Source organism: Dermacentor variabilis, unplaced genomic scaffold (genome assembly GCF_050947875.1).
Source record: "Dermacentor variabilis isolate Ectoservices unplaced genomic scaffold, ASM5094787v1 scaffold_12, whole genome shotgun sequence".
Taxonomy (NCBI): Eukaryota; Metazoa; Arthropoda; class Arachnida; order Ixodida; family Ixodidae; genus Dermacentor; species Dermacentor variabilis.
Window position 1 is genome coordinate 28,905,935 of NW_027460280.1, and position 14,848 is coordinate 28,920,782.

General features: G+C 45.5%; 1 protein-coding gene across 2 annotated transcripts in view; it reads left to right on the plus strand.

The window, feature by feature from the left end:
• The window catches only part of mop (tyrosine-protein phosphatase non-receptor type protein myopic), a 95,248-nt gene that overhangs the window by 49,716 nt on the left and 30,684 nt on the right, over positions 1-14,848 (plus strand). Inside the window, exons 15-17 of one of the 2 annotated variants that reach the window (XM_075676401.1) lie at positions 9,962-10,155; positions 10,289-11,700; positions 13,135-13,158. In XM_075676401.1, the coding sequence (XP_075532516.1) occupies positions 9,962-10,155; positions 10,289-11,700; positions 13,135-13,158 (1,630 nt within the window). The remainder of the gene's footprint in view (positions 1-9,961; positions 10,156-10,288; positions 11,701-13,134; positions 13,159-14,848) is intronic. The other variant, XM_075676402.1, reaches the window with a different exon arrangement.

The window sequence follows — 14,848 nt, forward strand, 5'->3', positions numbered from 1 at the left end:
CTTCCTGATTGCCCTTAGAAACGAGGGTGCACAGAAGATGTCTTCAAGTTTTTTGGCAGTCAAACACAGCACTTTCCCCACTTTCACGTAATCCACTCTGATTAACTTGAAAAGATGGTGAGAATGCTCTCGCCCTTCGTCGTCTCGAAACCTCTGACTGAAGTTTCCAGTCCCGGTTACAAAGCATCGAAAATGGCAAGCGGTAATCTACTTCTAGAGCTCCGCGATCAGAAAGAACATGAAAAACTGCTCAATATTGTATCGTTTTAGGGTCTTCCAGTAACAGTGACCCTACACTGTACCATGAATACTAGCCGCGGCATTGTCTCCAATGCTGATCTGATAGAATTATCTGAAGCCGAACTTCTAGAGGGTTGGAATGATCAGAACGTGATCAATGTCAAAAGAATTAAAGTGAGACGTGATGGAAAAGAAATCGATACCAAGCACCTAATACAGTGGGATCTCGATGATACGAATCTCACTGGGTCACGAAAAATATTCGTATTAGCCGAAATTTGTATCATCGAAACAATTAAAACTAGCTAAATTAAAGAGTCAGAGGTGAACTCACTCAAGCACATGTATGTAAAGCATTTATTTCTTGAAGAAAAAGTCTTTAGTGTCATTCTGTATCTTTTCCTTTGTCAGGTCACTTAGTAGACTTAGTTCAAATCCATAAAAATGCGTGCACGTGTCATCGCTGATGTCATCCGCAGCCATAGCACGCCTCAGAACTACGAGCGCGTGCAGCGTTTCAGCCGCCGATGGTGGACCTTCGCCGTCGTCCATGTCTAACACAAAGAACGAGGTCCGAAGCACAGCAGCTACTCCGTCCGATGGCACGTGGAAAAGCACAAAAGCAACAAAAGCGCCACCGCTTCAAACTCTTCGCGCCCAGTCGCACGCAGCCTCCGTGCCGCGTCTCCACACCGAAAGAGAAGGGGAGAAATCGCGTGACTGCGCGCTGTTCCCTTTCGCGGCACGCAGTCGGTGGGGCGGAAGCTTCGGCTCATGCTCGCGGTCGCGTCCGTCCGTGCGCTGGAATCGTGCCAACTGTGGCCTCTCCTCCGCGCAGCGGCGCAACCTCCTCCCCTCCTTAGCAACCGGCGTGCGGTGGGGTGCGTGCGCGTAGCAACCGTGACGTCACACAGCGGTAGAATCATGGGTAGAATGAGCGCGCGCATTGGCCATGCGTCGGTGATGGCAGCTGCACCGCCGCTCCTTCGACACGTCTCATTGCAGTCGAGTGAGTGAGACGCATGGCTCCGAAGCGGCCCAGTGATTCCGCGCAAAGCGGTTCGGGGAAGCGGCAGCGGACGCCGGATTCCCCCAACACGGAACGCCAGAAGAACAAGGAGCGAATGCGACGACTGAACATGGCACCAGATGCGAAAGCAAGGGAGGCAGAACGGAAACGCCAACAGCGATTGATTACATTGCCGGGTACCAAAGGCAGGGAAGCAGAACGAAAGCAGCAGCAGCGACAGGCGATATCGCTGAATACCAAAGCGAATAAATTGGAGTGCAGACGGCAGCAGCAACTGGCTATGTCACCGAACAGCAAAGCCAGGGAAGTGGAGCGCAGACAGCAGCAGCTTCTGGTTTTCACCAAGCACACTTCAGAATTTCCAGTGTCTTGGTTAATTTTTGTATCAACCGACGCTGGTCGAAAATTGATTCGTAACAACCGTTCTCTAGCACGTTGCAAAGTAATGGGGCTCGGCCGGAACCACAGAAAAATTCGTATCATCCGGAAATTCATATTAGCCGTGATCGCATCATCGAGATTCCACTGTACTTACATTTGGCTCAAGCAGCCTGCCTGACACTATCGAGGCAAGGTATAAGATCCAAGTCAGACCATACATCCCAAATCCTCTGTGATGCTTTAAGTGCTAGCGATTCGGCCACAGTTCACAGAACTGCTGAGGCAGTCGGACTTGTGCAAAATGCAGTGCTAACGAACACCTCTCTGAATCATGTCAAAACTCTCACCACTGTGTGAACTGTGATGGGGAGCGCGCCGCGTACTCACAGTCCTGCCCATCATGGAAAAAGAAAAAGAAATAGTAGCAATCAAAGTAAAAGAGAAATATCATTCAAGGAGGCACGCAGGTGGATTTTGTACCTGCCCAAGATCAGCTTTACGCATGTGGCGCGTCGGGGTGGCGACACAATGGCTTCCAGCGGCTGTCCGGCCCACACGCAGTGAGCCTGCGGCAACTACAGCTAGCGCTTTTCCGCCACCCCAGCAAAAGGGACCCTCGACCTCCGGGCCAGTGGCCTCAAAGGTCTCATCTGATGTGTCGAGGCCTTCACGTCAAACACAGCGCTCGGAAGAACGCGTGTCCAGTGCCTCGCAAGAGGCAACAGACACAACAACCAGCCAGATGGCGGCGCCAGTGCCTAAGGAGCGGTGAGACTCTCACGATCACTCATAAAAAGACAAGCCTCACATCACGGTGCCTGGAAAGGGCCCGTGAGTTAATCCTTGTTTCTTAAACACACAGCACAAAACACATTTATCATAATGGAAACACAAATACTACAATGGAATTTCAGAGGACTTCTTCATAACCTCAACGACATTATAGAACTGCTACACAAACACAATTCAAAGTTGCTGTGTGTTCAAGAGACACATCTGAAACCTACAAACACCAATTTTCATTGTAATTACAGCATCTTCCGAAAAGACCGCAGCGAGTCTAACGCCTCCGGCGGTGTGGCCATAGTAGCCGACAAGTCTGTAGCTTGCCGACAGTTCGCCCTTCGGACGTCACTTGAGGCAGTGTCAGTTCAGGTCATTCTTTTTAATAAATTGGTCACTGTATGTTCTATTTACATACACCTGAACCATCATCTTGAAGAAACGAACTTCTATAACTTCGTTCATCAGCTTCCCATGCCTTACGTACTCGTGGGAGATTTTAACGCTCATAACACGATATGGGAGACTCGCGATGTGAGGCGAGAGGTCAACTCATTGAAAATTTCCTTTTAACGTATGGTGCATGCTTCTTCAATAAGAAACCAACATATTATAATCCACATCATAACTCATACTCGTCAATAGACCTGTCAATCAGCTTCGCTTCTATCTTTCCTGATTTAGAATGGGGTGTAATTAAAAATCCATTCGGAAGTGATCACTTCCCTGTAACTGAACTTCGTAAACCAACATGACCCCCCCCCCCTTCTCGCACATCCTTCGCTGGAAACTGGCCTCAGCTGACTGGGAATGTTTTAAGGAGTCCACTTATTTATCACAAGATGTTATTGTTAATTTTAGTATAGATCATGCTGTTTCATACTTTACCGCTTTTATCATTGACGCCACTGAAAAGTTCATTCCTAAAACAAGTGGCACCCCATTCAAAAGACGGGTCCCCTGGTAGAATGACAATTGTAAAGAGGCGCGGAGGAGACAAAATAAAGCTTGGGGCAAACTACGTGAATGTCCTACAGCCGAAAATCTAATAGAATTTAAACAGGTTTAATTCCCAAGAAAGAAGGATGCGCCAGCAGGCAAAGAGGGCAAGCTGACAGAGGTTTCTCTCGGGTATAAACTCATATACTCAAGAAGCTAAAGTATGGGATGGGCTGAGAAGGCTAAAGGGACAAGAAATTCATCCGTTGCCCCTAGTGAACGATGAAGGTTCAGCTTGGAAGACCAAGCTGATGCTCTTGGGGAACACTTTGAGCGGGTTTTCAGTTCTAATCATTATACTGAGGCATTCCTAAAGCACAAGCCATACCTGCCAACCCTCCCGATTCGCCCAGGAGACTCTTGATTTTTTACTGAACTTTCCAATTGTACGATCACTATCTTATATCTCCCGAAAAGTGGTCTCTGTTCGCATAATAATGGTTTTTGCAAAACCGGCACCGCGGAATCTACAGCCACATCGTAATCGTCAGCATCACCGACTACGGTGCCTAGTAAGCCAACCAATCCAGAGCCAATGTTGCTCTTGCATTTCATGCATGCCTTCCTCCATGGTGCTTCTTGTTGCTGCTGCTTGTGTGTATGATTAGTGTTGGCTAGGCCGTGTGTGTGTGTGTGCGGTGCACCATGTAAAGTTACAAGCCTCGTGTGCTTGATGCCATGGCGCTATCAAAGCCCAAGAAAAGGTATTTGCAGAAGTTTTCGCGATCTTATACTTCTGAATTTCCGTGATTTTTGATATGAAGAAAAGGAGAACATTCTGCATTTTGTACAACGTGTGGATGCGACGTCAGCATGTCTCACGGTGGCAAAGATGACTTGAAACTGCACGTTTCCACGGCGAAGCATCAAAGCTGTTTGCACTGCTGAGCGGCAAGACAACATAGTGAACTTTCTCCGGAACAACTGCGACAACAGTGTCATGCGTGGGGAGTGCCTGCCTGTTTACGGGATTCCTCGACGAACACAACCTACCCCTTCATGTCAGCGACCATGTTGGGCCTCTTCTACGGAAAATGTTTCCAAAATGCAACGAGGCAAAGTGTTATGGATGTGGATGCAACTCTGAGGAATGCGGAGGTGGCCAACCTGAAATTTATTTCACAGGCATCGCTCTCAAGTCTTTGTTTGTTTCTTCAGAGTTTACCTCAGCTGCTGCCCTGAGATTCCAAGGAATCTGCTGAAGATGGTTTAGAAGCTCTTGAAGCTGAGTTTGCCACACTACAAGCCTACAGTCTTCAAGAGGACATTCTGAATGAAGAAAGGTGGGACATGCAGTGGTCTATGGTTGGAAAAATGAAAAACACTGATGGAAAACATGTTTCACCGAGTTGCTAAGGTGATGCTCGATTTAATCGTGATATTGCATAGCAAGGCAGAATGTGAGAGGATTTTTAGCACGGCACGAAAAACTAGGACTGAATTCTGCTCATCAATGTGCAACACAACCCTTCAACTCCTGCTGCTAGTGAAGGGCTGTCAGTCTGGACCATGTTTTGAGCAAAGCTACTCCGATAAATTTTTGAAGTGAGCAAATTCTGCTCCTGCAAGGTCCCTGCAAAAGGATTCATCCACCACTGCCCATAAATTTGAACGAACCCCCCCCCCCCCCCCCCCCTGGTCCTACAGGAAGTTGAAACAGTCCCCCGTTGGCACGAATAAAAAGCCTCCCGATTTTTGATTTTGCCAGGTTGGCAGGTATGACAAGCAAATAGCAGAATGCGAGGTCATTGACTGAAAATGCAGACAAAAATAATCCCATAGCCTGCCTTTTAACATGACCGAGTTGACAGCCTCCTTGACTGCATGTCAGAACTCTGCACCTGGACCTGACAGGATTATGTACGACATGATTAAACACCTCCCCAAAGATACTCAAATAACTCTACTCGCACTTTTCAATGCTGTATGGACTGCCGGGTACCTTCCTACTGCATGGAAAGAAGCCCTTGTCGTCCTGATTCTGAAACAAGGCAAAGACCCCAAATTAATAACAAGTTACCGCCCAATCGCCCTCACAAGTTGTATTTGCAAACTTTTTGAAAAAATTATAAACTGTCGCCTTTTACACTTCCTTGAGTCAAACAAAATTCTTGATCCATATCAGTGTGGTTTTAGAGAAGGATGATCTACAACTGACCATCTCGTGCGCATCGAAGCAAACATACGCGATGCCTTTGTACATAAACAAACCTTCTTATCCGTGTTTCTCAATATGGAAAAGGCGTACGATACAACTTGGCGTTATGGAATCCTGTGCAGCCTGTCGGTGCTGGGCATCCACGGCAATGTGTTAAACATTATAGAAAGCTACCTACACAACCATACATTCAGTGTAAAAACAGGCAATGCACTGTCGTGTACATTCATAAAGGAAACAAGGGTACCCCAGGGAGGCATACTCAGTTGCACACTCTTTGTTGTTAACATTAACATGCTTCGTACATCATTTCCACCAGCTATTTTTTATTCCATCTATGTAGACGACATACAAATAGGTTTCAAATCCTGCAACCTTACAGTGTGTGAGAGACAGATACAGCAGTGCTTAGACAAGGTGGGGCAGACAAAAATGGATTTAATATCAACCCCCACAAAAGTTCTTGTGTTCCCTTTACAAGAAAGAGAGGCCTGGTTCCAGATCCTTTTGTAGAACTGCATGGACAACAAATACCCGTCAACAAAGAGCGCAGATTTCTAGGTGTTATACTCGACTCCAGGCTCACATTCATTCCACACATAACATATCTTAGAGTGAAACATCTATAAACAATGAACTTACTGAAAAACCTATCCCCCACAACATGGAGTAGCGACAGGAAGTGTTTATTGAATATCTATAGGATCCTAATTCGATCAGGATTGGACTATGATGCCATGGTATATCACTCTGCCACCCCGAGCGTGCTAAAGATGCTAGATCCCGTCCACTATCTGGGTATCCGCCTGTCCACTAGCGCATTTAGAACAAGCCCTGTCGAAAGCCTATACATAGAGTCAGATGAGTGGTCACTCCATCTTCAGAGAACATACATCAGCTTCACCTATTTTCTCAAACTGTACTCTAATCAGGAATTTCCGTGTTCCACCTGTAAGCGACTTGACGCGTGCGACACTTTTTCGTAATAGACCCTCTATGGCACTACCTTTCTCACTGTGTGCGAGAAAACTTAGCAAAGAAATGCATGTCCCAGTTCTCGAATATTGCTGCCTCCAGCTAAGCTATTACCGCCATGGGAGTGCTGGGAGCATGTGCAAAGTCACGTGCTGGCCTATCTCACGCTGCTGTTGATCCCTCTTTTTCTAAATCTGACGTATTGAACCCCCTAACAAGTATGTTCACTGCAGAAGCCTATGCAGTACTGTCTGTGGTAAAACATATAAAAAAATTAAAGTTTGAGAAAGCAATAATATTCACAGACTCGTTAAGTCTTGTAAAAGTATTAATCTCTTTACAGAAGCATGCAAATCCTGTTTTTATTGAACTTTACTCACTCTTGTGCAACATTTATTTATCTCACAGACACGTAGTAATATGCTGGGTTCCTAGCCATAGAGAAATCGAGGGTATTGTGCTTGCCGACGAAATCGCCAAATCAATAGCATTGCAAGGTATTCATTCTGCTGCTGCCCCTGCCACAAACATGAAGCCTTTCTTACTGAACTAACTTGGAAGCCACTGGCAACGCTTGTGGGATGCTGAAGCGAGCAATAAGCTCCACGTAATCAAGCCGAAGTTAGGCTCCTGGCCCCCAACTACGAAAACACGATGAACAGATGTCCTATTCACTCAACTCAGAATAGGACACGCATTTGGCACTCGTAACTTTCTGTTGACTGGTAACGAGCGTCCAACCTGTGGTACATGTGGTGACAGGCCGACCGTCCTCCACATCTTCCTGGAGTGTCGGGAAGCCGAAAGAGAGGAAAAAAACATTTTCCTCTTGCATACCGCTATTGTGTCCCTCTTCATCTGGCTATGTTCCTTGGTAAAGGACCGCTTTTTGAGACGAAAGCAGTCCTCACTTTTTTTGAATGAAGTTGTCCTACATGTTATAAGCCCATTAAGTTCATAGCACGTCCTCTTTCCAGGGGATGCCGCTGTGATAGTTGTTTTGTATAACACATGCCTCCTGGCCCCTGTGTTTCAAGGGCTCTGGTGAGGCAGTAGTGCTCTAGCCAATGTTAGCACCTGACGTATCTTGTATATCGCATCATTCTTTCGCAGTGCACGTTAATGCTCATAGTACCATGTCATTATTCATTGCCATAATCTTATTACACGTAGATTTTGCCCAATTTACAGCGGCCATTTTTAGGCCCCTTTGCAGCCACATCACATCAACTTCATAGAACACATCACTCCACTGTGAACTCATTACCACTGGCATGGTGCTCTTTGGCCATACCTGGCCCTTGCGCCACTAAGCACCACACATTCATTCAATGTGATATGATCGGGATCCATTTGTTGCCATTGACATGGTAAATGTAGCTATGTAAAGCCCCACTGTGCAGCTTGAATTAAGATGTTGACGAAGTCGGCTGTTCAGAGGTGAAGAAAACCTTTCGCGCATTCGAGAGTAGTTCAGCAGTATGGGTGGACACATTGGTGGGACACAAGGACATATGGGCTGTCAGGCCTTAGTCAATCGAGTGTTGCGATGAGTAAATCTGATGAAGATGAAGCAGTAGTTGAGGTTCGGGAGTTTGATTTAAGGTGGTAAGCAACGCAGATTCCTCAGAGGAGCGAATAAGGCCAGGGGTAATCAGAACCCCTCGAGATAGGGTATGACCGTAAGGTAGAATGAGTACGTCGGCATCCGCAATGTTGTTAGAGTTGACACTTATAATCTCTTCTCTAGATGGCCAAAGAATGTAATCGGAAGAGGTGACAAGACGGAACGCGTTCTTCATGGCTATGGAGAGAATAGCCGGTGGCATCCATTTGTATGAGGCGCTGACGACAAGAAATAGAAGCGGACGCAGAAGATAAGAAGTTGCACCCTGAGATGAGTTTGTGGGTACACTCACGAAATACCGCAAAAGCACTGTGGTGACAAATTCCGTCTGTGGAGACACAAACAGTACACTGCACGATTGGACAAATAATAGTGTTGGACGCTCCATGAAGAGAAGGGCCGGAGTAAGGGGTGGTCACTTTTCTGAGGCGGGAACAAAAGTCTGCACAAATAATTGAAATGGCAGCGCCTGTGTCAACGAGAGCTTCGACGCATACACCTTCTATAAGCACTGACAAGTTCGGTGGTCACTCTGGAGAAATTGTAGATTGTCCAGTGGATGCAGTATCTCCTCCTAAAGCTGCATTGAGGAGTTTTCCAAATGGGCATTCGTGACATGAGAAGCGGTCCAGAGATGCAACACTGAACAATGAAGTGGAGAAGGTGACCTGCGACGAGATTCACAAGAATTGACAGGCATATCAGTAAGGTATGGAGGAGAAGGTGACCAGTGATAGGAAAAGTGGTAGGACGTGCACTGATAGCCCATTGCTGCACACACACCTGTACGTTCCTCAGGAGCATAGCCACGTTGCTCATCCTGTTGACACCTTTGGCAAAATCGCGAGATGTGTTCTCGATAGCCACAGTAATAGCAAATTGGTCTGGCATGACATGAAGCGGACTAGTAACGCTGTACCTGCACTGGCGGTGACAACGAAATCACTGGAGCATGGTCTTCTGCTATAGGCAGAGCGGCGGTAATGGCTGTAGAGAGCACCGCAACATTGACATACGTTGGTACTTGACAAGTGCAGGGGCCGTCAGAGCACAGTAGACATGAAGCAGATCTGATCTCTTTCCTTATGATGTCACGCAAGCCAGTCGGTGAAGAAGAGATGGTATTTTTCGGAGTGCAAGAAGAGCACCACCTGTGAAGCCCTTCACGAACAATGTCGCAGATCAACGTGCTCAAGTCCATGATTGAAGGGAAACGAATGACCAAGGTGTCGGTGCATAGCTGAAGGGAATGGAGTTCCTCAAGTCGCTGGCAAGTAGTGATCACATCCTTGATGGTAGCAGGGTTTTGCACAGCAAGGGCATTGAAGGCAATGGTGTTTATGCCTTTAATAATGTGGCATACTCAGTTGGTCTGGGACATGGTGGTATTCACCCTAATTTTTGTGTTCACACTAAGTTCTCACAATATTTTGTCATTTGCTGTGAAGGGCTTCTTCTGTAATGAACAGTTAGCAGGAATTGTTTATGCACAGGTTAAAAATATCCTCAAGCTTTTATATTGTACATAAATAATAGATTTGGCTAAACTCAGAGCGCGAACTATTGGGACACATGCTAAGGCACAAGAAAGGACGGGACACCGCGCTCGAGAGAATTGTTTCTTGTGCCTTAGCCTGTGTCCCAGTAGTTCGCACTCTGAATTTAGCCATGCTTCCATACCAACTCACCCATTTTTCACTATTAATAGGTTTGGCTGTATCAAGTGTTTAGGCACAATTTCTACTCACTGTGTTTGGTCTCATTGCAGGCGGGAAGCCATGGTGGCATCATTGATTGCATCATTTGAAGCTTATGAAGATTTAGTGGCTAAAACCCAAAAGGGTGTTGAGTTCTATAAAAAGATGCAGACAAATGTGGGCAAGCTCCTGGCCAGACTTCGCAGTGTTATCAAAGTGCAGGATGAAGAGCGTGCACTCCAGCTGGAAGCACAAGCGCGTAAAGGTATGAGCCTCTGAAATGCTGTGTGCTCATCTTTCACGTAGCGGTGCATGCTTCATATTTCAGCACTTGGCATTACAGTAATTGGAATGTGACATTAAATTGTTGATATTTTACACACTTTTGTATTTTTTAGCTGGGAAACTAGGAGGCCTTCCCAGTTCATCCTCAGGAAGCATGAAGCTGAAGGACTTCTTGCCATACATGACAGGCCAAGGCATGCCACTTCCAGCAGAAACAACTGGTACATCTGCCTACTACTCAACAACCAGTTACGCAGGTTATCAAACACCGCATGTCGTACCTCAAGTGAGCAGTGACAAAGGCACCTCTGAGACCTCGGATAAAGCAGCAGATGTTGTGGGTATGGGCGTGCGTCCCACACCACTTGGATCTGAGCAGCCTTCTCCTCAGCTTTCTGTCCAAAGTGATGGCTACATGACTGGTTCCTACTCAACAGCGCCCTTCTCTGAAAACTACTCAAGTTCTGATAAATACAGCAAGCCAGTGTTGTCACAGATGCCTGCGAACAGCTCCTTGCAACCTGGCATTTCAAACAACCCATCAATGGCCTACCATGCAGGTTATACTGAGGCAGCATCAAGTGTAGCATCTGGTATGAATGCTGCCATACCTGGCAGGACCTGTGCTGGTGTACCACGTGAGAGAACAGCAATGGGACCCATGTCGGAATACCATGGCTTCACAGAATACACACCTTCAGGCATGTACAACCTGCCAACCAGCCCTGCATCTACTCTGACCTACACTTTTCGCAATAACAACCATCCATCACAAGGCCCTGAAACCTACCGACCACCTGAGAGCTCCACTTTCCTGGCCTCCACTAACAACACGTATGCCTATGGCCAGAGTGTGATGAGTCCCCAGCAAGGTGCTCAACAGGGTATGTCCTACCAGTCTTATCCCAATGCATCAGCATCTTCCACATCTCTTCCTGCCCAGTCAATGTACCATGGACTTGGTTATGGCCAGCACCCATCAACGCTAAGCATTCAGGCCCCCGTTTCATATGCTCAAAGCTACAACCCTCAGCAGCAGGGCACGCGTGCATTGACACCCGGCCAACAGCCAGCATCTGGAGACAATCATCGTGCACCAATGGCATCTATGTGTGGGGCCTACCCTGGCAGCTATTATGCTTGCAGTACTGATCAGCCTGACGCACAGCAGCAGCTGGCCTTTCAAGCTGCAGTGCCACAGTCGTCAAACTTGCCTGCGGCACAGGCCTATGCCAACAGCTCGTGGGGCTACCAGTCTACTCAGATGATGCAGTACCCTTCTGCAGTGGGATCAGCTTCTGGAATGGCCGCAGTCGAGGCAGCAGGTGTGGTACCTTTGCAGCCAGTGGCAGCCGCACCAGGCACTGCAGGTGAGGTCCATGCACCACAGCCTCTGCAGCCTGGGACCTATGTGATGGATTCCACTGTGCCTCTTGTGCCTGAGGCAGCCAAGAAAGACCTGCTTTCTGCGACACTTGACTCCACGCAGGATGTAAAAGCTCAAGCAGCTGTCCTTCAACCACAGGTATGTGTATGAGCTGTTGTATGAGTATGTTGGCAGATTTGATGTGTTGCTGAAACATAGTTGACAGCATGGAGGGCACTGGTAAGTGTTAGCAGTTGCCTATGTTTCTGCATTTTCAGAGTTTATTTTAGGACAAGAACAGAGGTTGTTTTTCTGAGTATATTTTTTTCTAAAATATAAAAATTTATTGAAGCTTTTCTTTTTTGATGGTGCAATGAAATTCAAGGTTCTTGGCCTTTTTTGTTATTCATTTTTTAGTTTCGCCCATGCTTCAAAAACATCCTTGACTGCATGAAGAAAAAGAACATTGTAGCAGCAGGAAATTTTTTCTTTAATTACAGTCACTGTATACAATTGTCAAAGGTTTGATCACCACTACAATTTACTGTAATACGTATATACATGAATGCATACTTACCAATGTAGGAATCAGTCATTGCAGTGCTGTTCCTACTTATTCAACGAACCATCAAGAATACCCTTTCCACATTTGTAGTGTATACAGGAGAGGCCAGTAGATCCAGAGTAGTATGTGAAAGGGCAGCCCTGTCTTGGGCTTGCATTGCCCCTAAAACTATGGGTGCAGCAATTTCTTCCTATATTCACACCTATACACACCCTCCTATATTCACACCTGATATTCTGAGAAATCGTCCCAGTGGTAAAACAGCAGAAAACAACAATGATATGTGTCAACTGCTGCTGGCAGCTCCACCTTCAAGTTTGACTGCACAATTTAAGCGTTGTACCACAATAAATCGTTGCTGTAGTGCAAGTTGTGAGGAATGTCTCGCTAGCTCGGCTACATTTGCATTTGCATGCAGTCATCGTCCACACAAAGGTTGACACAGATGCACCATTCCGTAGGCGCAGGGACGCGAGTATGTCGTCCTCCGGCTTGGAGCGCGGCGACTGCGAGGAGAAAAAAAAACGGCATTTGGTTTGAAATTTCAGATCTTTCCATGGTGCGTAGCAATGTAATACTTTGCAGGCACGATAGTTATCACGCAATGTATGCTCTGCGCTTGTCAGCTCAAAATGGCCGGACCTGGTGAGGGGCCCTTTAAGAGGTGCTGTCATGTTTCGTGACTGGAAGTACACCATGGGCAAGTGATGTGACACTGTTAATATGCGTACTCATACACAGTGCAATGCCTACATCAAAACAACAGCCAAAACATGTCAATATTACTGCCTAAATATGCTCTCTTGTGCAATACTGGCCTTACTTGTGTACAACTATAGGGATTTCTTAATGCTGTACAGGGTTTTATTTATCTGTTTGTTTGTTTGTTTGTTCCTTTCTTTAAAGTTATTCTTGTTTTTTTTTTTTCATGAACTTTTGTATCTACTATTATTCAAAGTGTATGTTTGTTTTCCTCACCCTTTAGTGTTGTCCTTCCTTCCTTCTTTTTCTCCTTTCCTTGGCCACAGGACAGTTCAGATGTCCACCAACAGGTGAGACAGTTGTGATGCCCACGGCCTTTCCTCTTCTGTTATCTTTCTTTGTTTTCGTACAGTAAAACCAACTAATTAACTGGGTTAGTCAGCATCTCAAGAAAACTATGCTGATAACTACAGAAGACAGCACCCTCACATTTGCAGCAATTGATGCTTGATGTAACTGTGTAGCAGGTAAAGTGCACCGATGTTCTGTGCTTCTTTCCCATAAAAAATTATGCCACACTGTCAGTAATAGTCCAATTAGGTGGATTTTCAAATTATCCAAGAATGGATAGGTTGAAAATCCACTTAGTTGGACTATTATTGACAGTGTCTATTATGACTGTTATTAACAATGTGTGCTAGAATCCAGTTACTTGTTTATCACGAAAGAAGTATTACATTGAATTTTAAAGCAACCAAAGACAAGACCTGGCAAGTTTCAAGAACCTTTCCTGCCCATAATAGTCCAAATAGCAGAAAGTACATTAAAATTCATGATGCTGCAATGACATACCAAGGCTGTGTAGCAGTCTGAAAAAAAAAACTTGGCAGTCAAAGGGCTAAAGTAGCTCATAAAGTGTACAGAAAAAAGTGAACAATTCCTGTTTTTATTTACATTACCAGTGCTCAGCATATGGATAGCAGGTAATAATAGTTTGAAGTCACCATTCATTAGAACCATATGTAACCGAAGCTATGATTACCGGTGCTCTCATCTGCAATTCTAAGCCTAGTTGTCTAACACTAACACATCATTTCATGTATACAGTCTAATCAACTTTTGAATTGGCAGAGTAAGAATAAGTATGGAATGCTAGTGGCAGGGGATGAAACCTGGCTCTATCATAAGGATTCCAAAGTAAACAAGAGGAAATGCGAATTCTCCTTTGCCCATAAAATTGAATAGTTTCTCAGGAAAGGTTATGGCTGTAAGCTTTTTTTCGGGCATGAGCATCGTGTTCTACTGATTATCTACCACCCAAGTCACTCTACAGGTGCCTGAGCCATTCAAGACGCTATAACAGGTGCCCATAATGTCGCAAGTTCTGTGTCAGTTCCACAGAGCTATTATAGAAAAGTGGTAAGGGAAATTTAGCAAAAATACCTTTGCGCCTACGTGTCACGTGCTCTGCAAGATGCTGAGGATGAAGTGGTGGTCACTAACCAAGTCAAGGTGAAGAACAGACTTTTCGGAGACCGTATGGGTTCCTTGATCACGCTAATTTGATCACACTACTAAGTTAGTGGTGAAGAAGACAAGCAGGAAAGCTCTGAGCACAATATCGCATCTGTGTGCTATTGGACTAAAATTTATGTGAACAGCATCCTGTTGGAGTATCCACTGTTTCCTTTCTTGGCTGTACCCTGTAGGAAGCTTACCATAAGCTCACCTGCTGAATTGTTCGAATATATTGAATGTTAGATGATGAGCTGGTTTTGATGATAGTCAATGAAACTAATCGGAATGTCACTCTGTGTAATGCCTTGTTTTGGGCTGTACCACACACAGCCAAAGCTCTCTTAGTAAAATAACACACTGTTAGCATGTGCAGCTAATGTGAGAAAGATTAAAACACTGTATATATTTGTTCCACAATTTTTGTTGAGTACTAGCATGTAGCTGGTGCTTTTATAGTATGGTGCACAATAAACTTCAGTACGTTACTTTTGTTTATTCTATAAGTTAGTTACTTCTTTCTAC